The 27,978-nt window shown below is 38.6% G+C and overlaps 1 protein-coding gene across 1 annotated transcript; it reads left to right on the top strand.

Annotated features, from left to right (window-relative positions):
- Window positions 1-4,644: 4,644 nt before the first annotated feature.
- LOC137284123 (intraflagellar transport protein 140 homolog) lies at window positions 4,645-27,978 on the top strand. Its single transcript, XM_067815804.1, has 29 exons — window positions 4,645-4,771; window positions 9,084-9,233; window positions 9,791-10,012; window positions 10,342-10,472; window positions 10,646-10,794; window positions 12,136-12,311; window positions 12,496-12,584; window positions 12,776-12,882; window positions 13,368-13,507; window positions 14,103-14,306; window positions 14,699-14,777; window positions 15,084-15,175; window positions 15,527-15,654; window positions 15,957-16,232; window positions 16,341-16,509; window positions 17,037-17,168; window positions 17,613-17,839; window positions 18,147-18,324; window positions 18,657-18,847; window positions 19,299-19,394; window positions 20,310-20,442; window positions 20,562-20,705; window positions 21,176-21,304; window positions 21,457-21,639; window positions 21,773-21,979; window positions 22,419-22,631; window positions 23,356-23,522; window positions 24,073-24,214; window positions 24,998-27,978. Exons 2-29 carry the CDS (start codon window positions 9,090-9,092, stop codon window positions 25,217-25,219), a joined length of 4,470 nt encoding a protein of 1,489 aa, XP_067671905.1. The 5' UTR covers window positions 4,645-4,771; window positions 9,084-9,089; the 3' UTR covers window positions 25,220-27,978.

The raw sequence follows: 27,978 nt of genomic DNA on the forward strand, positions 1-27,978 counted from the left end.
AGAGGTTACATGGATTCATGTTCACATCTTCTCAGCCTAATGAGCTGTGAGCTGGATGTAACGCTGAGCAGCGAGTTCTCCAGCCACGTGTCTGCTTGGCATTAACGTTCATCATTGGTGACTGATTGTGGTTTTACGCCGCTTTTAGCAATATTCCAGCAACATCACGGCTGGGGACACCAGAAATGGACTTCGCACATTGTATCCATGTGGGGAATCGAACTCGTGTCTTCGTCGTTACGAGCCAGTGCTTTAACCATTTCGCTATCCTATCGCCCCTTCGTCACTGGTGAAAACGAGGTCATGCTTGGTATAAGAGGAGCAAGGGATCGGATGGCCAGGCTCGTTGACAAGGCTAATGTATGGCTAATGTATGCCATTGTATCCCATTTGTTTAGCTCGATGCATATTGTGTCAACCATTGGATTATCTGGTCCTATCTAGATTATATAGAGACTGTCGCCAAAGAGATTATAACTGTAAGCGGCGTCTACAAAACAATTTTCAAGGACGAGTGAACACTTCAACCACTGGTCTGGGCCAGGGATAGCCCAGTGGTCTGATGTGTCGTTGCGTCCTTATCCGTGGTTCCGACTACGGTCCCTCGTCATTGAGAACTACAGATGTGCAAGCGGAACTGCCCTGGTTTAGCTGAAATTTCGTATGCACCAGTGTTATCCCCATCTCACTCCGTTTAAGTGACTTTAGTTTTACGCCTTACTCAGCAATATTCCAACTATTTGGCGGCGGTCTGTACATAATCGAGTCTGGACCAGACGATCCAGTGATCGACAGCATGATCATCGATCTACGCAACTGGGATAAGATGACATAAACCAAATCAGCGAGCGTAACCACCCGATACTGTCAGTCGCAGGAGGCATGGGTCACGTGATCAGATGGGTTACTGAAGATCACTTTTAACCCGGACCTTCACGTGTCATAATACATCAAACATTCACTTACTTATGCAGTAACAGGAACGTGTAGGTTACGGGTTTCACAATTAGACACGGTGTTAACGGAACATAGACACACAATATATATGTGACAATCGACCACCATCAGCTATATTAGGTGTCTCGTGACATACTAATTGGAACACACTCACGAAGGAATATGGTGACCCTCAGAACAACATACAACGTTATCCTTTGTCCCATGGGGACTCCGTCAAGAATATGTCCCCACCAACATATGTTGGTCGTGAGAGGTGGCCGGGTGGTCTGACTGGACTTACGTCACTTGTATACATAGTTGTCAGCATATCCTTGTACCGTTCTAATCGACATGTAACTTACTATGTCGATCATTCGATTGTGGGATCTTAGCTCGTCCATTTACAGACCGTCATTGTTTTGCTTCAGAACTGCGGCGTTGAACAAACATCGGTATCTTTTACTCAACACAATGCATTCGTGTAGTTCATTACATGCAGATCTTTTCCGTATTAATTTATCAAAGAGTAAAGCTTTCAGTTGTGGTGCTCTAGTGGAAGATGCAAACCATTTCCTTTTAATATGTCAAAATTTGTTAGCTGCCGTTTTGACCTGAAGCAAGACCTTGAACTATCACATGCTCACTTAGATATTAATACCATTCCTAACGGTAACACTGCTCTGCCAAAAACAATTAAAGAAAATATCTTTAGTCTTTAGTGCATTAATACATTGGAAGCAAGCGCTTCGATTAATGATTAATATGCCTTAATATTATCACGTCCTTTCCTTTCGTTCATCCATTATCGTTCATGTTTCTGGAGGGAGTTACTATCTTGAATTGTGCCCAGTCTCTTTCAACATTGAAAAAAATGTGTTCAAACGTACGTGGTAATCGACAGCTTGTCGTGTATCCGCGTTTACGGGTCCATGCAGTACGGATACGAAATACTACTATGCTGATCGGAATGCAAGTAGTACCTGCTTAATAACAACAGGATGGCGCGCTCTTACCTTATACACAGATACATTGAGGTGTTCCATATGCCACGACCCTGCCAACTCTTGCCTTTCCACGTCGACAGGGTGTATACTGCGGTAGACGCTCTCGGCTTGGTTAAATACAAACACAAACATCGATAGAATATTAACCAGGCTGGTGACATATAAACCAGGGGGAAACTGACTCGGATACGTGGGGAGGGAGCAAGGTAGGGGTAGGTAGATATAACGGGGCGCTACAACGATTGAGTTAAGAGAAAAACATCAAATGTTGACTACCCATCGCCGCTTTACTGAAGGTGTAATCGAAGCAAACCACGTGTTGACAGCAGGAGCACCGATTCAAGCCATGAAGGTTTATACAATCATGATATGGTCAAACACTCTACCTAACCCAGTATATATGCAAGCTCTGGTGACTAGAGTGAGATTGCTCGATCTGTTTATGAGCGTCAATGCCGAATAGTAATTTATAAATCTTCCTGTTCCGTCACAGCAACTCTTAAACATGATAATTCCGAGCGAGTACAAGCAAATACACTATACTACTGTGCATCCAGGGTATAGTGGAGATTTATCGGAATGTAAATCGTGGAGATTATTGAGGATGACCTGACCTAGATGAATGAGTGCATGTTCAATGCCGCTATAATTGTAAGGAAGTAATTTATGAGGTTTCAGCTTAGTGTAGAAGTAAATGCCAGTTTGAATACCATTACCACGAAGATGAAACAGGGGTCATTATTATATACAAACGGGGGTAATCTGGAGTCGAACAGGGGATAAGCAGGGCTTAGGGCGATAACTCAATGAGTTTCACCGTTGAAGCCTTTGAAGTCATCACTGCAAAATACACCGTATTCAAATGATAAATTAACCTCAAATCTGAAAATATTTTTCGATCTTGGATCTTGTTGGACATATATTTGCCTTTAATCCAAATGTACAATGTATAGTCCAAACACCACTGACAATTCACTAGTGCAAAGTTAACGGAAATATATATTTAACTAGGTCAGGTTGATATCCTGTAACAAAGTTCATGGACGCCTCATGGGTAACACGGTTGTATCGATACAAACAGAGGTAATTTAACTGACCCCTCAACAAGTAGCCAACACACTCAGTTATTCGTGATTTAACAGTAAACCCTCAGGACCCGAGATAAGGTTATTTGATAATACCACACCCACCTTTTGACGTCATGAAGGCACATGCACGTTCTGTTTTACTCATGTAATCTTGATAACATGTACCACATGTTTGAAAGTTGTTCTTTCAACTCCTTGCGTAGTTGCTTTCGTGGCTGAGTTGACCCCACACTTATACATATGACACTGTGCACTGTATTCACATACGCAGCTAGTATTTAGTTCCTGGTTGGCCGACATTGAAATATGCGCGTACAGTTAGCTAAAGAAAAGGAGCGGGCTCAGTTCCGTTATGTTAATTATGTAAATTACCTTAAATTTGCAAACAAAATGGAGCAAAACAGTGAAAAACGTTTTGAAGGCTAGGATATAAAAATCACTTTTGCCAGAAGTGTTATACATTTGGGAGACACGACGTGGTTAATGAAAACATTTTTATACGTACGTTTTGTATATATATAAACTTAGCATATCATAGAAAGATATATGATTTATATCGATATTTATGACACTGTGTTTCCATCGTCATTGCTTGAAAATGTGGTCTCTGCTCAACATAAATGAAACGCATTAAAGGATGAGTGGTTGAGTTTAGTTTTACGCCGAACTCAGCAATATTCCAGCTATTTGGCGACGAAATAATTTAAATAATGTCTGGACCAGACAGTCTAGCTAGTGATCAACAGCAAGAGCTTCGATCTATGCAACTGGCATATACAATGACATGTGTCAGCCATGTCAGCGAGCCTGACCAAGCGATCCCATTAGTCGTCTCTTAAGACCAGCATGAGTTTCTGAAGATCAATTCTAAAACGGACCTTAATTCGAGTGTAAAAATCTCATGAAGTAATGAGTGAAACAGTGCACATTGATCTACACACAGCTTGACAAAAACTGATATGATCAGTGAAGATCAGAGACTGGTAACACTGAAGATATTTAATCATAAGAGAGAGATGAATCTATTAAGCCTTGACAAATTTCTCTTGGTTGCTTGGATTCTGTTTGTAAATAAACTGTTTGAAAGAGGACATGACCGAGAGTCTGTCTTCAGAGGTTAACCAATTGAATCGTCATTGAGGATGCGCATTCTAGTCACAATAACAGTTATATAAGAAAGCGTCAGAGAAGTAACTTCCCTTTGACGATTAAATAAACACGGTCGTAAAATGGTTAAAAAAGATCAAAGTATTTTTTCCTTCAGTATTTTCTTAAATCACATTTATTGATATGAGTAAGAATATAAAAGAAAAGCGGCATCCCGTGTTTGTTGGGATAAGAGACTCCGTTGATCCGAATAAGTATCACTGTACTATTTTCTAAATAACTACTTATCTTTGAGTGCTTCTTTTTAGTGTTCTTATGTACATATTTACAATGTAGGATTATATTCTATTAAATTTGAAACTGTTATAACTTACACTTAATATTTCATATTTTACAGTCAACGTTATTCACCTTTATCCATAGTTAATATATATTTGCCATGCAATATTTGCATATTGAACATATGCCGTTTGGTATGTACAATTGACGTCTCATCCGGGCCCTGCATACTTTTCAACATGTCGGCGGCATAGGTGCTGTGACTGATGTAGATGGCATCATAGTAACCACGGTAACCTAAAAGAGTAGATGAAATCGAAACACAGCAAGCGTCTTGGATGAAGAGGATAACATGTGAGACTATATTCCAACTTATCAACCTTGAACATGTATATGATACAACTGCGTCCCTATCTTTTGACGTCGTTGTGAATGTCAACAACTCATGATTGAACTTCAAATTGAGCTCAACGTCTACAATATTGCTTATAATCTTGTGAGACAGGAATACATACAATTTTTAGTTGATTGCAGACACTTGACAAACCTAAATTCACATCAATTTGCCATATCGAAAATCTGTGTGAACATTTTTTGTGAATTGTCTTTAGTTTACGAATGGAGTTGATCAAGTCGATATGGTGTGCACTGTGTTCAGATTTGTATAAGCAGATGGTAATTGTGTATACTTACAGGTCATAGCAATATAGAGTCTATAACCAAACGTGAAGTACTGTATGAGTTGTAAACACATTATCTCGTCCGTCATAGGCCCATGATTGGATGTAGTAATGAACTGGTTAGTTCGATGTAATCATAAGCACAATATCTTGTCTGTTTTACTATGACTCTCTGTTATAACAGCATGCCAAAAGTTTGACAAAGCAGAAATACCACGCCCCACATTGGCTGTTTACATATGCAAATTACGTAAAAAGATTCATTGCGCTTGAAAAAGACTTTCATTTCATTTGTAATGTCATGTCAAATCGAAGAAATATTACACTATTCATCTTTGCAGTAACATTTGGAATATTTTTAAACTAGTATGACCCCCTACTGCCATTGCATCTTTCACGAGTCAAAACTTACATCATCAAGGGTAATCCTGCGACAAATGTGTAACTGTAAGGTCATTTGCATGTTTTCCTTCAAAAAACTATCATATGAAGTGATGTATTGTGCAACTTCACCCTGCGCATGGCAGCACACTGTTTTGTACGCCAAAAAACTTTGTTACATTATTGTTACCTTCTATCCAAATAAACAGAGGCTTTAGGTGTTTTAGTTAAAAACATGATAATATTACCAATTTTAGTGAAATTCTTGAATAATATTTAATATTAAAATTATTTAGATTTGTTACTTGTCTTAGTAAATGTTTGACAGTGTCATTTGCTTGTTCTGTATGCCACAGTAAGAACATTGTAATACTGGTATAACAGAAACTTTCTTCAATTTCTGAGTCAACTGAGGCATTCAGGAATGATGTGATGATAATGAGTTGTGAATATGCGCCACATTATTTGCAACAGAAATGAAGATCAAACATCGGCCAACTAAAAATATATTTAAAATGCCAGATGTCAATAGGCGTTCATGACCTTGATATGGACAACATTAACTATGGCGATAAAAGATACTTTGTCTGTGTTAGGTCCAAGATTGGAAGTAGTAGTATGTAATAGTTTTGTAATTAGCTCAATATCTTGTCTATTTTAGGCCATATATAAGAAGTAGTTGTATAATGTCCATTAAAGTGTAGCAGGTGTGAACATTGTGAGTGGCATTCTGGAATTACGTAAACCATGGATCTTCTGAATCTGATCAACAAGAAAAAGATTTGAAACGCTATCAGCAAGGTGACAAAGTAAGGACATGAGCTTTTGGATGACTCCACGACGTGTAATTTTAAAATGATATATTTATGTCAAAGAAAAAGTGTTTGGAGTCTGTTGTAGGCTTGTGAAATAGTTAATGCAGTGAAAATAAAATATGTACTTATAGTGTGAAAGGTGGTAAATTTCAATGGTTAAAATATGACGTTGGTGACTATACATGTATATAAACATTTTAAACATAAAACTGAAGAATGATTGTACACCAATATTTATGGTTAGTGTAAATATGTGACATAAAGTTTATCTTTCCAAAGGAAAGTATGTGTATCATCCTGATGGCAGTGTTGTGGTATTATAGGTATAAGACTAAATGATAACTGAAACAAATGCTCATCAGCCCACATCCCCTTTATTTGCAAGAAACAGTGTAAATTGCTTCCACCAAGAAACTGTCACAAATCTACGTAGTCAAATTCCCTATCATGCCTTTTAGGAATCCAGGTTAATTCTGTTGGCTGTAACCTAAGTTTGTAAGACTATGCGGCAACTAAATGGATTATGTGGTCAGTTACCTGGATGATTGCCCTGTTTGCATGTCATCGTACCTGTGGCATAGAACTGTATCTGCCTCAGTTCCCAGATCATTCTGATAATGTGGATTGCCTGCTCCGTAGTCAGTATTTACTAAAGTTGTTACGATTCACTTGCATATTCGTTTATCAAAATGTAGCCCTTGAATTCAATTCATTATTTGTTGTCACCAGAACCAAATATTAATGAATATTTCAGATTTTTTTTATGAAAGGATGTTTTTTCTTGAACCCTGTCCTTTTCCAAATTGAGATGTGCAAGAATGTAATATGTGCTAGCCTTGCAATAGTGCAAGTCATGTTAGTTTACTAAGTTCGCACATGGTATTGTTGACACTAAGTTGTTACTGTTTCATACCAAATTAGAGAATCATGAGATCAGTGGTTATTGCTGTAAGTGTAACAATTTAACACTGCCAACATGGGAGTTACATATTAAGCATCAATCACTTAATTTCAATGTTGTATTCGTGTATAATTATTTGTATTTGTTACCCTACATTTGTGATGCATATCAAATTCGCCACATAGTGTATTTGTTGCAGCCCTAGGATTTGCCATGATTTGACTTTTACATACAACAGTAAACAACAGTCAGAAGAATAAAATATTTTTTTAAAACATGTCATGAATTCTAAACAATGGTTATATTGTTCAAAATGTTCACATTTTGAAAGTGGAAGTCCGTTGAACTCTATGTTTACTTGGGTATTACTTGGACATTTGGATGTTCTAATAAGCTAAGTGGACATGACGTGTTGCAGACATACACATGGTCATACTGCTGCAGTGCCTATTTATATGTGCTCAACTTTCCTCTTGGTATCTTGTTGATACATTGCTGTTGTCAAACATCATGGATTTCACACTGTTATTGTGACAGGCATAGTTGACATGGTTGATGTGTAGGCTGTGAACAGGGTTTTTAAATGTATCAAGTACATTTATCATCCAAAGCTGTGTTCTACACTAGATATCGCTTGTGTGAGATCATGTGATATCTCCTAGGATATATCGTTTTGACAGTATATCTTAAACAATGCCCTGACAATGTTATGGTGTCATGACCTTAATGTTCATCAGCATCATTGCAGCAGTATACTGATACATTTCTCACTAAAATACTGTTGGAAATAGGTTTTTCTTTTATTGCATTTATACCTACAATTTATGTAGTTGATGTGTGAAAGTGTGAAATATCTGTTAAACAAAGTTTATCCTAACTACAGTCTCAGTTGTAGGGAGATAGGAAACATAGAAAAAGGAATTTATTGAGGAGAGATAAGAGCAAAGAGACTTGTTAAATAGACAATGGCTTTATGCAAGTTAGTGTGATGATATTGTATAACAAAGGACACTTTATATATGCCTATTTGGATATTAAACTTAGCTCCATTATAAACAATAGCTAGCGTAAAAACTAATATTTCTGATTCAGAAAATATTAAGGTTGTAGCTACCATGGAGTCTCACTTTCACTATGTAAAAAGATACAAGAGGGGTCATCTCAGAAGCAAAACCAGGATGGGTTTTGCTGATGGTGGTTGGGGTCAAGCTGGAGGATAGAAATATCAGCTGAGACAAGATCATATGTTAGGTGAATTAAACTGGTGAAACAAATGGCTTGTCATTACAATTTACAAATAATATCCAGTCCCATCGATTTTCAGGTGATTATGCCACTAATATATTTTGAGACATGGTAGATTTACATGGTAGATTTAAACTTTTCTGTGGGTATCGTAATCTTTTACATATCTCATCATGAACTGTATGAAAGAAAGACTAGGTGTTGATCAATAGATGAGACACAGTCAACACACATGGAAAAACAAAATATATTTAAGATGACCCCTTGTGCCTGTAGACATCACATACATTTCATGCTGTGGAAGTCAACAGTCCGTCATCATACCTGGCTGAGTGACCTAATTGCCGTCAATAGTCTGATCTATTATTTTCAGCAGCTATTTGTCCTCTACCTGATTTAACGAGTACACATGATTTTCTGGATATCCTCTTATGTATACCAATGAACGCCTAGCTAAGCTGATGTGGGGTATTATGAGACATGCTATTTTCAACTGTGTAACTTTTGGGGATACAGTAGCATAATACTTGTTCAGTAGTTGATTTACAGAGCAAACCTTTGTCATTCATGATTTACCAAACCTCTGTATTTCATGATTTGTCATGTAATATTGTCATTACCAGTAAGTAATGGATGTTTTGTAGTGAGACATGGCCGTCTACTTTGATCACCGTTTGGAAACGGACCAAGCTGGCATCAGTACAGATCTGAAATGGTTCAGTGGGACTCCACTGTTAGCGGTTACATCCTACAGCGATGACAATGGAGGAGCTGTCACCTTTTACACTGAGGAGGTATTGATAGTTGATACTGTACTTTCGTATGTATTTAGCACCTCACATGAGTGCATATGTGCATGTTCAGCATGATGAGAATGTTTCAGGTTGTTACCATGGTTACCGGAACATTCATCTGTCATCATGATAATGAATCATGTAGCACAGTTCAGCATTGTTCAGCATTTGGCTTCATGAGGCATGCCAGCTGATGGTGTGCCAGGGAATCTATCATGTTTTGGGGTTAGGTTATTTGCTCAGTGGGCTGACTCTAAAGTAATAGTTAGGGGCAAGTGGAGGATCTGGACCCCAACTCAGGAGTTGCCTGCAGGACTAATGGATGCACAGGAATAATATGTTAGTTGTACACATTGTGTTAAGAGTACTTGGCCATGCATCTTTGGCTCTTCATAAAGACACATTTTGCATTGTTCTCATGGTCTGTGAACAGTGTAAGGAGAATATTGACCTCTACTGTCATTATTATCTGTTCACTGGGTACGACTTTCATATTTACTATATGGTGACGTTATATGTCAGTGCAACAAGTTTGACATGTAAACATTCCTTTTCAGGGAGAAAAATTGCCCAATACACATCTCCAAAAGAACTGCCATGTGACATCAGTGTCATGGCATCCCAACAAGAAGATAGTGGCAGTGGGATGGGAGACGGGAGAACTTCTCATCTGGAATGAACAGGAGCGCAGCCTCCATGAAGGCGTGCAGATGCATAAATCACCCATCAGTGTCTTGCACTGGAGCTCCAATGGCACCAGGATTGCTTCAGGAGATAAGGTGACCATAATTATGAAGATAAATCCCTCATCTGTAACACCTCAATAAATTATTAAGCAATATGCGAGAATACATTTTATCCCTTTGCTTTAAAGAAGATAATAAGCTTGGTTTTCATTTGGGTAGCGGTGGGGTAGTCTGGTGTTTAAAACGTTTGCTTGTCATGCTGAAGACCTGATTTTGATTTCCCGAATGGGTACAGTGTGATCTCCCCATTCATGATATTGCCAGAATATTGTTAAGTGGCATAAAGCCAAACTCTCTCGCTCACTCATTTAATAGTGGGCCCAAGTACATGAATTGTGACGTTTGAAGTGTTCTTGTTCCAGTCTGGAGTCCTTATTGTCTGGAAAGTGGACACAAAAGGCCGCCTAAACCCCAACCCTCTCTGTCAGCATCACATCCAGGAGCCGCTCACACACATCATAGCTAGACCAGCTCCACCCCCAGATCCAGCATCGTTAGTTCAATGTGGTTTTCTACAAGCTGTTAATAGATTGCTTTCAGAGTGATATGCATGATGTAATATAAAATGTAATTAATATGCCTGGCAGATCGTTATGTGTTCACCAGTTCTTAAAGTTTGTTGTAATATGTAATACATTTGGAATTTCGGTATGTATCTGTTTCCAGGGACATTGCCAGTTTGGCCAGAGCAGCTGTCAGTGGGGACGAAAGTGCCTTGGACATGTTTAACTGGAAACGAGGGAAGGGTAATTCAAAGACAACCGCAAGCTTTGGTCCAACTGAATCGCTATCCTTCTTTGTTGGTGGAGCCAGTGGTGAGTCTAGTCTACAAGTAACACTTGATTTATTGAATCAGTTCTGTTTACATGTTTCGGTAAAATTCTCTAAACAATGATTCAGGATGGTTTTGTTATCCCCCCCTGGCATGTATTGGGATAGATATAGTTGACACCTTGTTTGTCTGTCTGCCCATCCATAATCATCTTGTTTTTGGAGCATATCTTAAAACCTGTTCAATGTTTTTCAACAGAAAGTGGTAGATGTATCAAACTGAACCTGTACAGACTTTTGTTTTGTTTTGTTTTTATTGTTTTCCATGGAAACAATCTGAACTTAGTTTCAAATGGGAATGTGCCTGTTTCCAGAACACAACTCAGAAACCGTTCATTATCTTTCTTCAAGACTTGGTAGAGATATCAAACACAAGCTGAAGTGATGCCTTTTGCTATTTGCAGGTTTTTGTCGTTTCTATTTTTGTTGGTTTCCATGGAAAAGTTTCGGATTTAGCCTTTAAGGGAGGGGTGGGCTTTGTTTCTTGAGCACAGCTTGGAAACTGTTTCAACAGAACCTACCAGATATATGAGACATATCCTAAAGTTGTTCCTTTGGCTATTTGCAGATTTTGGCATTTATATTTTGCTTTGCTTCCATGGAAACAATTTGGACTTACTCTCATAAATGAGGGGTGGGCTTTGTTTCCGCAGCACAACTGGAAAGCCTTTCAATATCTTTCTACAAGACTTTGTAGATGTATTAAACATAAGCTAAAGTGGGGCCTTTTGCTATTTGCAGATTTTTGTCATTTATATTTTTCTTTGTTTCCATGGAAATGATTCAGACTTACTCTCAAAATTGAAGGGTGAGCTTTGTTTTCAGAGCATAACTGGAAAACCTTCCAATATCTTTCAACAGAACTTGGCAGATATATGAGTTAGATCCCAAAGTGATGCCTTTTGCCATTGCAGATTTTTGGCATTTATATTTTTCATGATTTCCATGGATTTGGACTCTTAAAAAATCATGTTGGACTTAAGTAACTGTCAGATGCTTTTTCTTTCAAATATCTCTTTGTTTTGTTAGCTGTTTATGTTGCTCTCAGAATATTCCATCCATATTGTGGTGGTCTGTGAATATTTATATGTTCCTACTTTTTCCGTTTTTAGCTTAGTACTGTTTGATATACCAGATTGTTCTGAAATTTAAACATGCACTAAGTCAATATTTCTGAAGACAAGAAATGAAATCCACTATCTAATGGGATTTAAAGAAACAGTAAATGAATGAAACTGCTCTCTTGAGCAAGAGTAAGTGATAGTGAGTTTTAGGATACTTGTGCACACTTTCCATCATACTTTGGTTATGATATGTTACTACAGGTGGAGTTTACTATGTGAATGAGAATGGACAATGCATACAGTGTTTCACGGTTGACTCGTCGGTAAGGAAAATGCTGTATTATGATGACAAGAACATCCTCATCACCATCACAGACAACATGATGCTTACACAACATGCTGTCCTTCTTGAGGGAGACACTAAAGAAATGATCAAGGTAGACCTTCTTCTCTTTATAGTCTTTACTGCTGTTAGCGTGAGACTTAGTTATGTCCAATACTGGTGTTGTTTTTTCAGAGTGTAATTTTTGTAGATATTTTTCAATGAATTGCTCAAACATATCCCAGAAATTAATTTATAATATGATTTTGTTGACTTACAAAATGACTGCTGCGTTTCAGGTAAAGCTGAGTGGGAGGAATGAGGAACCGCACATTATCTGGGCAGGGAAAGGCTTGTTGGCTACAGCAACGGGAGAAGTGGCCATAAGGTTAGTGTAGTTCATGGATTTACTGTGTTGGAATCATCCAACAGAAACGTACATGAATGTCAGGCAAACATGAGTTGAACTGAATCACACCAGACACACTCAGTGACTTGCTCACTCATATACCATTAGTCATGTTGTAAATGTGTGAGGATACTAAATTTTGATATGCTGGTACAACTTTTTTTTAACAGAATGTGGGATCTGGAGCAGGACGACAACTATGTGTTGAGTCTGGACGGTCACAGCAGCTATGACAGCAATGAATCCATCATGTGTGTAGCATACTGTGCCGAGAAAGGTAAGAATGAATCTACCTGGTGTGGATTAAAAAGCTCAGAATAATGATTAATGATTCAGGATGTCTTCTTGTTTTGTTTCTTTGTTATTAGACACAGAGCTCGGCAATATTTCAGTGATATGTTAGTGGTCTGTAAATAATTAAGCCTGGATCAGACAATCCAGTGATCAACAGTATGAGCATCAATCTACACAAGTGAGATAAAATTACATGCTTCCACCAAGTCAGCTATCCTGACCACTGATCCTGTTAGTTGCTTCTCACTACAAGTGTGGGTTGCTAGAGACCAGTTCTAACCCTGATCTTTACAGGTGGTTCAGGATTGACTCATATGTAGGATTTTTGTGATAAACTGAAGTAGAAAACTCCAGAGGAATTATTTATGATAAATCTGGAATCAAAATGCTCAATAGGTTTTCCTTGAATGCAGTTGAATGTGAGTGAGTTGGTGGGCTGGGATGACAGCTGCATGATTGTGTTGTCAGGCATGCTGGCTGGAGGCACTAATATGGGGAATGTGGCATTGTGGAAGTATCACCCGACCAGCAACCGTAAGGTAGAAGGAGAGGATAAGTGGAAGCTGCAGGCACCGGCAACAGTGGAGGGCCCAGTCAGACAGATACAGGTACAGCGATGTAGAAATACCTCTTCCTAGAATGGAGTCATGCTACATTGAACTACTGAGAAAGATGATGTCCAACACATCTTGACTTCACATCAGGCTTTGGAGTTTGTTTATGATTCTTTTCATCCTTATTTAAGAGGAAATAGCATGACTTAATAAGGGGGATATAGTCAACCTTTCGTCCATCTGTGTTCATGTTCATCCATAATCATTTCATTTTTGCAATATGATTAAAAAATGATTTAATATCTTTCAGGAAAAATTTGTAGATATATCAAAAAGGACCTAAAGTGGTGCCTTTTGCTGTTTACAGATTTTAGCATGTTCATTTATCTCAATGTTTATGGACTTGGTCTCAAAATGGAGGGATGGACTTAGTTTTTGGAGCACAAATTGTAAATCTGTTCAATATCTTTCAACAAAAATTGTAAGATATATGAAACAGATCCCAAAGTGGTTTCTCTTGCCACAAGACAGTCATAGTCCAAGGAATGCAACTGAATTCTAGCCTGATGGGTTCACTTACAGTTAAAGTACATGCACAATTGTGATGCTGATATGTGATGGCTGACCTGCATGTGTTGACACGTTCCAGTGGGGCAGCAACAAGACACTGATGGCCATCAACACTATCGCCAACGTGTTTGTCCTGAGCGAGCAGGTGATGAGCTCCAGCTACCAGGACCAAACAGCTGTGGTTCAGTATGGACCCAGCTCATTGTCCATTGAGGTGTTTGCTACTGGGAACCACCATGACCTCAAGACCGACATCCAGGTCAAAGGGGTCTGTACAACTAAGGTGAGGCTGTAACATATGTCATATTTGGGATTACACTATCTCAGTAAAGTACAGATTGTAGTACTTTCATAATCGCATAATGGTGAATCGCATCCAGGATTCAATGCCTTGCCCTCAGAGTAAGGCACCTAATGGTGAGGACGCAAAGTCATCCGTATTACCCACTCAGCCATTGCGTCTTTCTGGTTGGGTTTTAATTGTGGTAGAGATGGGGGCATTTCATGTTGGGTTTTTACATGATATGATTTGTATGATTTAAACACATTCCTTATCATTTCAGCTTAAATGTAAGGTGACCAAAATATCTGGGTACTCTGTCTTTACCTGATTGGCCTGATTTAGTCATATGCTTCAAGACCTGCTCACAGTGTTGATAACAATTCTGTTTCCAGGATGTTCTTGCTGTGTGGAATGGAAAACGGGTCATCATCTATGAATATTCAGCTGATAAACTAGTCCTAAAGGCTGCAGGTAAAAGTCTTGACCACTGGTCACAAATATATTTCAAGTGTTACGTTTGACAGACAAGATCCATGTAACATCCATGAGACACATGCTTTTTTGTGTGCAGTGTTCTAAAAGAATGAGTACATACTGTGTTGTGCTTAAAAATAATAACATTGCATATGGTGTTGTGCATAAAAATAATAACTTTGCATACTGTGTTGTGCATAGAAAATAATGACATTGCATTGTATCTTAGGGTAAATTTTGGGTAGTATCTTTAACGCTGATGTGTGACCTTCTTTGGATGATAATATATATCTTTGTTCCCAGGTTCATTCACCACAGAGGCACAGAATGTCTGTCTATATGAACAAAATGTGTACACTATTGAAGGAAACAAAGTGCAAGTCAGAACATTCCAGGTACACAATTTCAGTGTTATACAGCATGAGGTTATCTCCCCTGAGTGAGCATGACATTCTAGGAGCCCTACCATTATGTCATTAATATATATGTGGAGCAATGAGTCATAACACTGTATCATAACGAGTGTATTAAATGAGAAAATTTGTATGTTGAATATTAGTATTGTTTCTTTCAAGCACATGCTTTTTCTCCTCCCACATGACACTGGTCTTTGCTCGTTCAAATTGTGATAAGTTGCACTATTACCCCTCTGACTGAATACAGGGCCAAATATTTTGCTGTAGTAAACCTTTGAGTGTTATTTTGGGGGGATATTTGCTAACCACTATCCCTACTCTTGCTTCCAGGGAACAATCAAACAGCACATGACATTTTCTGAAGTGGAGGGTAACCCCTGCTGTATCAATGTGTGTGGCAACTTCCTTGTTGTGGCAACAGAACATGGAACACTCCGAGTCTATGACCTCTCTCGCAGGTCAGTTTTGTGTGCGAAATATTCAGAAAAGGAACAAGATTTCACCAGAACTGATATGATAACAAAACAGAAAGTACCTAATGCTCCTTGTTTCCAACGTTTACCATAACTGATTGCTTAAGATTACGTTATTGAATAAATTATGAAATGAAGATCATCTTAACCATTCATGAAGTTGCAGATTATCTGGGAGCATATGTTCCTCTTGGTGTATTTATAGGAAGAGCATTTATTTTGTGATGCAGTTAAGTGTAATGCCTGCAGTATTGATGATTTTCATATGACAATGATCTCTACTTCAGGGAAGCAAAGGCTCACAGTAATGCAAAGAACATAGCTGATTCTGTCCATGAGTTCGGCACCATTCTCTCAGCCCGGTGCAACTGCTCTGGCAGCAGAGTGAGTGTGATGGTGAAGCTGCAGAATAACACCTTTGACAGCAAGTTGTATATCTGGGATGTAGAGACAGACAGTGTCCAGTACTTCAACTTCCAGACAGGACGTGGGGAGCAGGATGACTACCCCCCACCTGATGGTGCAGAGGAGGAGAATGAATCAGATACCAATGATGCAGAAAGGTAAGGTGCAAAATGTTTCTTTGGTTGAAGATTGGTGTGTAATGATGAATATTTAACAATGCCGCTGTGTAGAATGTTCAGCTGCTAACAATGTGTTGATTCCTGTAGGGGTAAGAACCAGGCTGCGAAGGACATCGCTGGGCGACGCCCGACATCTCACTACTGGGATCCCCATGAGCCCAAGCTGCTGGTGTGTGAGGCCATGGCGGTCGAGCAGGAGAAGAGCAGGGAGATCAAGAGGAAGCCATCTCTCTCGAAAACTGTTGATGACAGCCCGGTAAATAAATATATATCTATGTCTTGATAAGGGCTCTGTTCCATTAAGTAGGTCCCAATGATTGCTGGTGGTCCTGGGATGTATTTAGACCTACTATGCTGGTACTTGGCCCCAGGTTGGCAGGAATTAAAAAATGTTCCAGTGCTTGTTAGAGTTATAACTGATTTGTATTTTTCTTGGCTTGTATTTCACTAACTGATCTCAAGAAGAATTTGTTACGTTAAGTGTTACGCTGTTACATTTAATGCAGAGTTGAAGTAATTGCTTATCTCCAATGATTGCCCACCACAGACTCTTTGTTTTAGGAGGGGAGATCTATCCCAGGATTGTCATTATTATATTATGTGTGATTGTCTTAAAGATAAGAATGCTGCATGGAACAGGGTCCTGGATTATTATTAGTGTCTTTAAAAGCTGTTAGCAAAACACTTATGTGAGTTCCGTCGTTTTTACTGATTTCAATAAATTTGTCAGTTACTTGCAGGTCTTCAGCTTGCGTACAGTAATGCGTTAGTGGTGTTTTGCAGGTGGAACTCATGGTGGTGTCTCTCTTTTGCACACCAGAGAATGGTGTCCTCATCCAAGACAGCTTCAGTCTTCCCCCACAAGTCACTACTCTCATGGGGGTGGAAGTTCCATATCACTATTTCATCAAAAGGGTAGGTCACTTCAAGGATATTTTGTTGGAAAATAGAGGAATGAAAATCAGTGTTGGTAAATCAACCTGATGACGATGTACAGTGGACTGACAGTGCAAATGACTGGTGTTTGTTTCATATATTGATACGGCATATGTATGCTACCATAATCATAGTCATGACTCCCAGTGGAGATTCTGGCATAGAATGGGTCTCCACTAACCATGGCAACCTTTGCTTGTTGTACAAGACAACACATGAATCAGGTGCTCAGTATTGGTGTACTTACAGGGCAGTGTAACAAGAATATTACTGTGTATGAGCTTCCGTTTCATACAAATAAGCACAAATTAGCATGTAGTCGTGGTAATGATGCTGCAAGACCTCCAGCCTCACTCCTCCCTTACTCTCATTGTAGTCTGCCTCAGATGTCCACACATTCCTTTACTCACTGTTCTGTTTCAGCCTGAGAACACATCATCTGAGCTTGCCAGTCAGCAGGATGCCCATGTGATCAACCCCGAGACTGGGACAGCCATCTACCCCAAACTGGTGTTCAGGAAAGTTCTACGTGACTTTGTGGGACTGGAGAACAGTGACAAAGGCACGAGAGATGCCATGATGAATTTCAGCTACTATCTTACAATAGGCAACATGGATGAGGCATTTAAAGCCATCAAGCTAATTAGGAGGTATGTAGTGATGCTGTTGTGTTGTAGCTACTCATTTCTTGTCCTAAAAACGCTGTTTTTGTAGGTGGCTTATTGCAGTAGAAATCAGTAGTTTCATGTGAAAAAATGCATGGTTAGTACAATAATTCATACCAATTGTGTCATGCTTATCTTTGAGATATAGATGCTTGATTTTGCTCATCAAAAGATTTATTAGATATGCTTGTCTTTCCTTTCATTTACAGGTGAAGGCTATTTACCTGTTTTGGATCTCAAGCCACTTTGCTTTTGATTGCATAGCTATTGATCTGTGTGATTTACTTGACAGTGAGTCAGTGTGGGAAAATATGGCCAAGATGTGTGTGAAGAGTCGACGGCTGGATGTGGCGTACGTGTGTCTGGGAAACATGGGCCATGCACGTGGAGCCAAGGCATTGCGGGAAGCACATAGAGAAGCTGAACTAGATGCCAGAGTGGCCACTTTAGCCATACAACTAGGTTTGTTTGTAAGTACTGGGATGGATATTACAGTCTGGAAGTTGTAGATATCATCATTGTGTAGAATATTCAAGCCTGTGAAGAACAGACATCTCTTATGTAGATTCTTTCAGCTCACATCATTTTCAGCCTGTGTATCAGGAATTTATAGTAACAGATAGCTCTTAACCACCTGTCAGAGACTTGGCAGTAAGGAATTTATCGTAAAAGATACTAAACCACCTGTCAGTGACTTGGCAGTAAGCGATATACTGCTCATTGTGCAAGACCCCTGAAAAGGAGAAAGTCAAACTGACTTATTAATCAGTGATTTCATTGTTTCCTGTTTTTGTATTAAAAGGAAGATGCAGAGAGGTTACTGAAGAACTGTAAGCGTTACGATCTGCTGAACGAGTTCTATCAGAGTGGTGGGCAATGGGGTAAGGCTCTGGAGACGGCAGAGATGTACGACAGAATCCATCTGAGGACCACATACTACAACTATGCCCGCCATCTGGAGGAGAACGGAAACACATCAGCTGCCATTCCAAAGTGAGAATAACACATAAATGTTCTTGGATTATTATGATTTTAATGTTATGTTTGTGCATGGTATAATCTCATTCTTGCCACTGGTTAAGTTTTCTGAGTTACATTACGATAGGTTTGAGTTCCTTGTGTGTGTGATAATCCTGTGATTCATCCTGACTTTTTATGACATGTATGTTAACATGACTAAGCCAACAGGTTTGATAAAAACTGGAATACTGTCTTATGTGCAGTTCAGTGTGATTGACTAACATACATGTTATGTTCAGTGCAATATTCTTCAAGATGAGCCTGGTTTAACTATATTAGTATGTTCTTCATTGATTCAGACCATTGTTTGGAAATTGTTGTCTACTGAGGTAGTACCTGATTTAAGTGTGAATATAGAACTTGTTTTAGAATCACCGAATTTCAACAGGTATGAGAATTTGCTAATTTTAATGTTTCTTTTCAGTTTTGAGAAGTCCGAGACCCACAGGTTTGAGGTACCAAGGATGCTATATGAAGACCCCGAGACCCTGGAACAGTACATCCAGAGGAGCAAAGACAAGTAAAGTCATAAATAATTATGCTTCTATTTCCTTATCCAGACTCATGCTTATTATGCTTATCTCCTCCCTCCAGCTCAAAATCCCGTGAAGTTTCCTTCTAATTGAAGCAGATGTATAATACACTCACCCACCGGAAGCCTCCCTTTCCCGCCATTACAGTCACATGACCAGCCATGCTTATCACTCTCTCCTTTATCACTTATCACGTGTGGATGTGAGCCTTCAATCCACTCAAAGTGAGAGTCTTGGCATCAACACTCGCTCTACACGGAAACTGCTCGTTAGCAATAATGGAGGGCTGCTTTTGGAAATCAAAAGTGGTGAAGTACTGGACATGCCTATATGGCAGTCAGAATCAGGCAGTGCAAAATCCAGCCTGACCCACTGTAGTTTCTGCAAACATAATAAGCATGAGTCAGGATAAGGAAAAATATGTAATTTTCTGAATAAACTTGATATTTTATATTTATCCTGACTCATGGTGTCAAGCTCTCCCGACCACCACCCTCAGGCACACAAAATTCCCAGTAATTCTCATGTCAGGCTTATGAGATTCAGAGAGAGGGCAAGCAGTGCAGGTCATGTGACTGTATTGGCGGGAAAGGAAGGCTGACAAGGGGGTAGTGTATTGTACGTCTGGTTCAATTAGAAGGGAACTTCAAGGGATTTCAAGTCTTCCAGTCTCTTCACATAGAGGGAAGAGATAAGCATAATAGGCATGAGTCAGGATAAGTAAGAAACATCCATTTTATTCAATAAATTACATTTGTGAAAGAAGGCTCTTTTACAACGTTTTACAGGTCATGAAAATTCCTGAAAATGAAAGAAGTAGGTTTAAAACTGTCATGATATAGAATTTTGACCCATTGAGGACAATTAGTAGGGAAGCCTGAGATGTTTGTTTTGTTCGCCAGGTCCCTGCGTAAGTGGTGGGCCCAGTTTATGGAGAGCAATGCCGAGATGGAAGTGGCATTACAGTTCTACGAGGAGGCCCAGGACTTCTTCTCCCTTGTTCGAGTCTACTGTTTCTGCGGACAGATCGACAAGGTCAGTCAAACAACAAATGGAGATAGCACCTACTGTGTGTTTGATTGTGTTTTGTTTAAAGGAACCCAGCAAGTAGATGATATTTAAACGCTGTACACCTGAATATTGTGTTGTTCTAGGCGGCAGAGGTGTGTAATGAGACGGGAGACAAAGCAGCCTGCTACTATCTGGCCCGTCAGTATGAGAACCAGGATCAGATCAAAGAGGCCATCCACTTCTTTACCAGGTCACAGGCCTTTGGTAGTGCTATCCGCTTGTGTAAGGTGAGCAGAGACACTTATATACCATTATCTACAGGTCTTGTGTTTCAAAAGGGCAGGAATTATGCTCAGTTGGGTTTATGCCTTCATGATAGATGTAATATGTGTTCAAGCCACTTTCAAAAAGAGATGTTAGTGTTATGATTTGTACCTCTGATTATCTGGTGTCAAAGGAAAGATTTGAAACCATCTCAAGCCTATACAAGTAGTGAAGTCGCTTTACAGTTTTGTATACAAACCAGTGGTAATCTGGTTGTTTTCCTGCCAACTGTTCCACTGTTGTATATGGTCTCAGTCTATGTATTATTAATGTGTAATTTGGTTTAGTCACTGTATGCCTGACATACCGCAGTATTCCAGCAGTGTTTTCCAGTGTTATTGGTCCTGATTTCACAGTGTGTGTGGAAATGTTTATATGAAGACTGTCTACTGTATGGACTTCATGGACTGAACACGTAGTGTTTGTTTGCTAGGAGCATGGTCAGGAGGAGCAGTTGCTGAACCTCGCCCTGCTGGGTCGTCCGGAGGACATGATGGAGGCTGCACGCTACTATGAACAACACCCACGCTACAATGACAAGGCTGTCATGCTGTATCACAAGGTGAGACTCAGATCTATTTTCAGTTGTACTGTAAGAGTGGATGATCTGTTGTCTAACATTTACACACTATAATAATGCTCTTATGAACAAGTGTGTAGTTACTTTAATGGGTCTGGAACAATCTCTTCATGATATCTTGATATCTATTTCAGGCTGGCAACTTTTCTAAGGCCCTGGATCTGGCCTTCAAGACGAAGCAGTTTGGGGCTTTACAACTGATATCTGGGGACCTTGATGAGAGAGCTGACCCAGAGCTGCTTCAGCAGTGTGCAGACTTCTTCCTGGAGAATGGACAGTATGATAAGGCTGTGGACCTTCTAGCTATAGGGAAGAAGGTAGGCAACTGCATCATCATGCATGTCTTTTATGTCCTATTTTCAGACTGTATTATTTTGGGTCTTAGATTTCACTTGGATTTGAAATCAATTGTAGTATTGTGTGCTCAGTACTATGTGATTGTTGCTGCAGTACATCGATGCTCTAAAGATCTGTATGGAGCGACATGTGGAGATTACTGAGGATCTGGCTGATAAACTGACACCAGACAAGATTGAGGGTGAGAACGACACTATGGACCGACTGAAGATCCTAGAAGGTATTGCTGATGTATGCATGCACCAGGGACAGTACCACATAGCCACCAAGAAGTTCACCCAGGCTGGTAACAAAATGAAGGTATGACAGTTGAGTTGGCTGTGTGATTGCAGAATTCAGAATTGCAGAATATTATAATGATCCAGGATTTTGGAATGATTTGGGCGTGAAAGATCTTGTAGAAATATTATGAAAGCTACATTTGATGTTTCACAGTGCATGATATTTTTATTTATTGGAACTATAATTGCTTGTCAATAGATCACAAGGTAACCTGTCGTTAGTAAAGAAAAACAAAGTCTGTCTTGATGTTAGGAAAGGTAGAACAGAAGAGACTGTTTAGGTAATGTTTAGTATACATAAAAAAGTATGGAAACACATATCTGCGATGCTAGCAGGACTTCGATACACTCCACCACTTGTTGAAGCTTTTTATTGAATTTCTTCCAGAATGTCTGAACAAGAGCAACTGTACCATGATTATTTAAATGTTTTTGTAAGTGCTGTTTGTTGTGTTCAGGCTATGAAAGCACTGCTGAAGTCTGGTGACACTGAGAAGATTGTGTTCTTTGCTGGCGTGTCCCGTCAGCGGGAAATCTATGTGATGGCAGCAAACTATCTTCAGTCTCTCGACTGGAGGAAGGATCCAGAAATCATGAAGAGCATCATAGGATTTTACACAAAGGGTCGGGCACTTCACCTGTTGGCAGGATTCTATGATGCATGTGCTCAGGTAAAACTGAAAACACATAGTGTTTTTTTAATAATTATCTTGTTGGTTGTGTTTAGTTTGTGTATGTAGGTGAAAACTGCAGTAATAATTTGCAATATGCAAACATACACACTCTTAAATCAGAAATGTATGTAATCAGGCCTGCAACATAACTTTCGTATTAAATGCATATATTTAAAAGTGTTAGGCATGTAAATGTTTCATTGTCTTGTTCTTGGTGTTATTAACAGGGATGAGAAATTTCCGCGGATCCGCGGAAATCCGCGTTTTTTTACATCCCCAGGGTAATTTTTCTGAAACGTCTAAATATATATACAGTGTTAATATTGATTTTAGAAGCCATATTTAGTGTGTAAAATGCCAAAATCCCAGGACCCCCGACTAGTTTTCACCTGTAAATGAAAATTTCCATTCTCATCCCTGTATTAAGTCAGACATATTGTGAGCATAACAATATATTGTATTATGCCTTCATAAGGCAGCAGAGCGATGGATAATAGAATAGGACTCATGTGTTTGCATTCATAAGGAAGAGAATCTTTGGGAACTATAGACCATAAGTCTACTTGGTCAACACAGAACTGATGTTTGTATGTAGCCTCCGTATGGATAACACTGTTCTGCAGTATCGTCCTCTTGTCCTTGTGTTTACTTAGAGGCAAAACTATTTTGATTATAGTGAATATAGTGTATTTTTGTACATGATTCTGTGTGTCTGTACAAGGTGGAGATTGATGAGTATCAGAACTACGACAAGGCCCTGGGAGCTCTAGGGGAGGCCTACAAGTGCATGAGTAAAGCCAAGATGGAGGATGAGACGATGCAGGAGGAGAAACTGGCTCACCTCAAACACAAGATGACACTTATCAAGAAATTTGTGCAAGCTCGGAGGTTAGTTTGCTAACATGTGCTGCTGTGTAAACACATGTCAGGGCTTACTTTATGATGACAAATATCTGTAGATCGTGTTGTTTGTTATTAGCTGAGGCGCATAACTCACTATGCAGACAATGTCCCATTGCTGCCAGGATTAGACACACAGAGTTTCCGATCTCAGTTCTGCTGATCATTTTTAGTCATCTGTCATAATATTTTCTTGGTTTTTTTACCCAAATTGCTTTCAGATTTCCTTGCCTGTGAAGGTAACACCTTGTTGAAAATGGCATTGGACTCTGAAATATCGGAAAGCATATATCAGAATGTAATTGCTATAAGTTTGGACTAATGATGAGGATAACATCAAGAAAAATTCAGTATTTTTCAGTATTCAGCTACATGCATAATATCAGCCTATCCATGGTTGGGATACTAATTGTACAAAATAATTTTTTTACACATGGATTTGCAATCCAGGCTGCTCACAAATCTGAACCATAGGCTTTTAGGAGGATGTTAAATTGTTTCTGAACAAAGGGTCAGTGATGTGTTTTGTGCTTGCCAGGGTGTATGAGGAGAACTCTGAAGAAGCAATGAAACAGTGCCAGGTGTTGCTGGAAGAGACGGATCTCGACAGTGGGGTCCGTGTTGGGGATGTCCTCGGCTTCATGATTGAACACTATGCCCGCAGAGAAAGATGGAAGGCGGTTAGTATAACATGCTGTCATTTATGTAAGTTGTACTCCAAAGGAGTTTGAAAAGGTCAATGGTCAAATTGATGGAGTATTTCTTCAGGACATGGAAGGCTGATGGTTTGATTTCTACATGTGTCGTATCAAAAGATGTTTTGACATTGTACATGTTACCATGTACAAAGTGAAGGAAGATCCTTTTTTGTATCAGTATACTGTGTCTGAGAGGGGTGCCCATGTTAAACAAGCACTATTACTGGCATTAATCTGGTCGTATACAAGTGAGTGCTTCTGTGCATGCACTCAAACATGCATAAACACACACACACACACATTTGGTAAAAGTGCAGTCATCTTGTTGGCAGTGTTAGAACTGCATTTGCGTCACTTCACTACTTCTGACTGGATTTATTTTGAAATAAAGGGCTTCTGTATCTCAATTGTTGAAACACATGAAGAGGATTGGATGGCCAGATAAGGTTATTGTATGGATCATTGCCTAAGCTTTCAGTCACTGGTTTATTTTTAAGTTGACATAGATTGAATAGTGCTTATTATGGTATAAAGCATGTAAGAGACCAGCACTTCTCCTCATGTATGATCTGATCCTTAGTTGCACAGCAGACATCAGTTTTTGAATTTACATTGTAACAACACATAAAGTCTTTTGGTTAGCATGGAGGAAACAGTTTTGAACTTATGCGTAACTGTATTTGTATTATGCTTTGTTTGTAAGTGTATTTTGAAAGACAAAGTATAAGCTAGTTGTAATACTTACATTAAGCATTCTATTTTCAGGCCTACTCAAGTCTTGAAGAATTGCGAAGTAGATTAAAGGGAGGTAACCCAGCATACTATGTTAACACAAGAACAATAGAGGCAATTCATCGAGCACTTGATGTTCCACTTTCACGGACCATTAATCCAGACAAGATGAACGGCTTCCGCAGCCCAGATGATGAGGAGGGTGACTTCATTGAGGAAGATGTTGCTGATGACTCGTACAGTCACAACGTATGATAGTGTGATGACTGACCAAGTTAGAGTAGGGAAACTGTACATATGTACACAGAGGGTAACAGTCTGGTATATCATATATGATGACATCAATATAAGGAACTGATGTTTCGCCAAACCCTCTGTTTGGAGGGGCAAAAATCTTAACTGTTAACTGTGACCACAAAAGTGATATATATATTTTTATAACATTTCCAACATAATCACCTCGGACATGACTAACACATTTCTAATCAAGAAGCTGTCCAGTAATATATAAAGGAGGGGTTTCACTGTGACACAGACAGCTTTTGTTATCATTGTGAACCAAACATAATTCCAAGTGTGACTTACAAATTCCATGTAAATCCATGATGACATGACAAAACAAATGACGAACATGCATTAAATACAATTGACAAACATACAGTACAGTAAATTTACACGACAGGTGTCACATTGAGTCATGTGACTGTGAAACAACTAACAAATGACGTAGGCGTATACTTCCTTATGTATGCAAGGGTGGTAGAATTCCAGGATCTGAAAGCCAGATAATCCTTTTGTGTAAGTAGTCCCTTGGTGTGTACCCTACATGAAATATCCCTCATGAATTGTTATCCCTTGAGGTCGCCATGAAAACTAATTGTCGGGGATGCAAGATCAACTGAATTTTAAAAACAAAACTTACTTGACAGAAACCTGCATATGGTAAATATTGAGAGTTTGTTCAGAAAGTATTTGTGGTTCAGTGGATCAGTTATGGATAAATTGATGAAGATCTTGATTGTAGATGTTAGTATTGATATGTTTCAGTGCTTATGTTAACTTGACTGTGATACTGTGGAGTTTATATCATAATACAATCTGATGGAATGATTAGTTATGAAGAATATGGCATATATGAGTATTGTTGATTTCATGGTGAAATACATATCAAAACCTGATTATGTGATAAAGATCACTGCTTTGTGAGTTGGAGGCACAATTACCAAACTAGTGGTGGATTTTGCTGTAGTCTTTGTTGATGATAGGAAATATTGCTACATGAAACTTTTAGTAACAAGTAAATATATATGGGTGACTTTTTAGTCTTTGTTGTTTCTTTTTCATTAAAGTGTATCATTTAAAATCTGGCACGTCCCTAGTAATCAAAATTGACAGACAGTGTTACGTTTTTCATCGTCTTGAATACTGACAGTGAATGGTTTATGATTTAGTGTTGTGGAATGAATATCTACTTTTTTCAGGATATTTTGAAACACATGTGATAGCAAAACTTTATTGGTGCCTTTTTCAGTCACGAGAACATAATTTTATGTGTCGTGATAGGATGAATCTCATACACAGTAATTTTTATATTAATTTACTTACAAACCGTCCAATATCAATGTACTTATAGTAAATATTGCTGTGTCAGCACAATGTGACCCCTGTATCAGCAGTTTATTATCCCATCCAAGTGGCAGAGAAAATCACTCTTCTATTTATCCTCTGTGTGGCTTCTAGCTATACTTTTTTAGTATAATATGTTCATTTGTAGAATGTACCAAATACCAATAAGATATTTATGAAGAGAATTAGTTGTTGAGTATTTCCTGATATTTTGATTCAAAGAAATAGCATTATATGGAAGTATATAGGTAAATATTAAAAGCTGTTGATGTTTTCAAGTGGATTACTCATGATTCATTTTGAGAAAATGCAATAATCAATGTGGAGTATAAACTGTTTCTTGTATATATTCATCAAGTTAAGTTATGCGCCCATTCATGGTCACACATTTACTGTTTTCTGTTTTTTTAAACACTTCTAATGGTCACACTTAAACATGGAAATGTCCGTCCTTAATATCCTCACATTATCAAAACATCCAGATTAATTATGAAATGTTATGAGAAGTTATGTACAAAATGTCACTTATGTTTATATTTTTTAGACATTGTTGTTCACGTCATACATTCCATTATGTATGTAATCAATATTTGTTTCCATATATGCAATGACTTCATCGTATATAAGGATGTGATATAGTTATTTATCATTTGTGAATATATTATGACATCAAATCATTGTTCTAGTTATTGCTGTTAGATTCACTAACTAGTTCTCTTGTTGGAGTGATTTCATGATAAATGAGTTTGAAGACATTTGGAGTCATGATGTACATAAATGTTAGGTGTAAAATAATTCACTACATAAACTGATGCCATATATACACACATACATGTAGTTGCTGTGCTGTAGCACATTTAGTTTTGTAGGCTAGTGACATAAGTGCACATCAGCAGCTTGTTTTGAGCCAAATAACTGTATGCACTTTTAATTAAGATCAGAAGTTAGGACTGGTTGGAATTGTTTGTTGATATGGTTCACAGCCAAATTGTTTTTACTTTTTCTATCTCTGAAGTGTAAAAATGAGTATATTTGCACTGATCACTCTGATTTATAATAATCATAAGAGATCAATAAATTGTAATTTGTCAGAGGTAGGTTAAGGCGTTGTTTAACTGTGTGCCCTTTATTTGAACTTGAATCTCAGTATGATTTTCTGTGAAGTATTGATTTTAATTTTTTGTCCTAAAAACATATGATTTTGATAACCATAGGTAAATGTTGTCACAGAGATTTTATGTAAAAATCCTCACCTTCTAGGGTCTTGGTGCCGTGAATGGAATCATACCGTCCTTCTGTGTGCTTTGTATATCATGTATTTTGTATATGAGCTGTTCATATTTGTTGACTGACATCCATTTACTGTGACAATAAACCAATCTGACTGA

Source organism: Haliotis asinina, chromosome 5 (genome assembly GCF_037392515.1).
Source record: "Haliotis asinina isolate JCU_RB_2024 chromosome 5, JCU_Hal_asi_v2, whole genome shotgun sequence".
Taxonomy (NCBI): Eukaryota; Metazoa; Mollusca; class Gastropoda; order Lepetellida; family Haliotidae; genus Haliotis; species Haliotis asinina.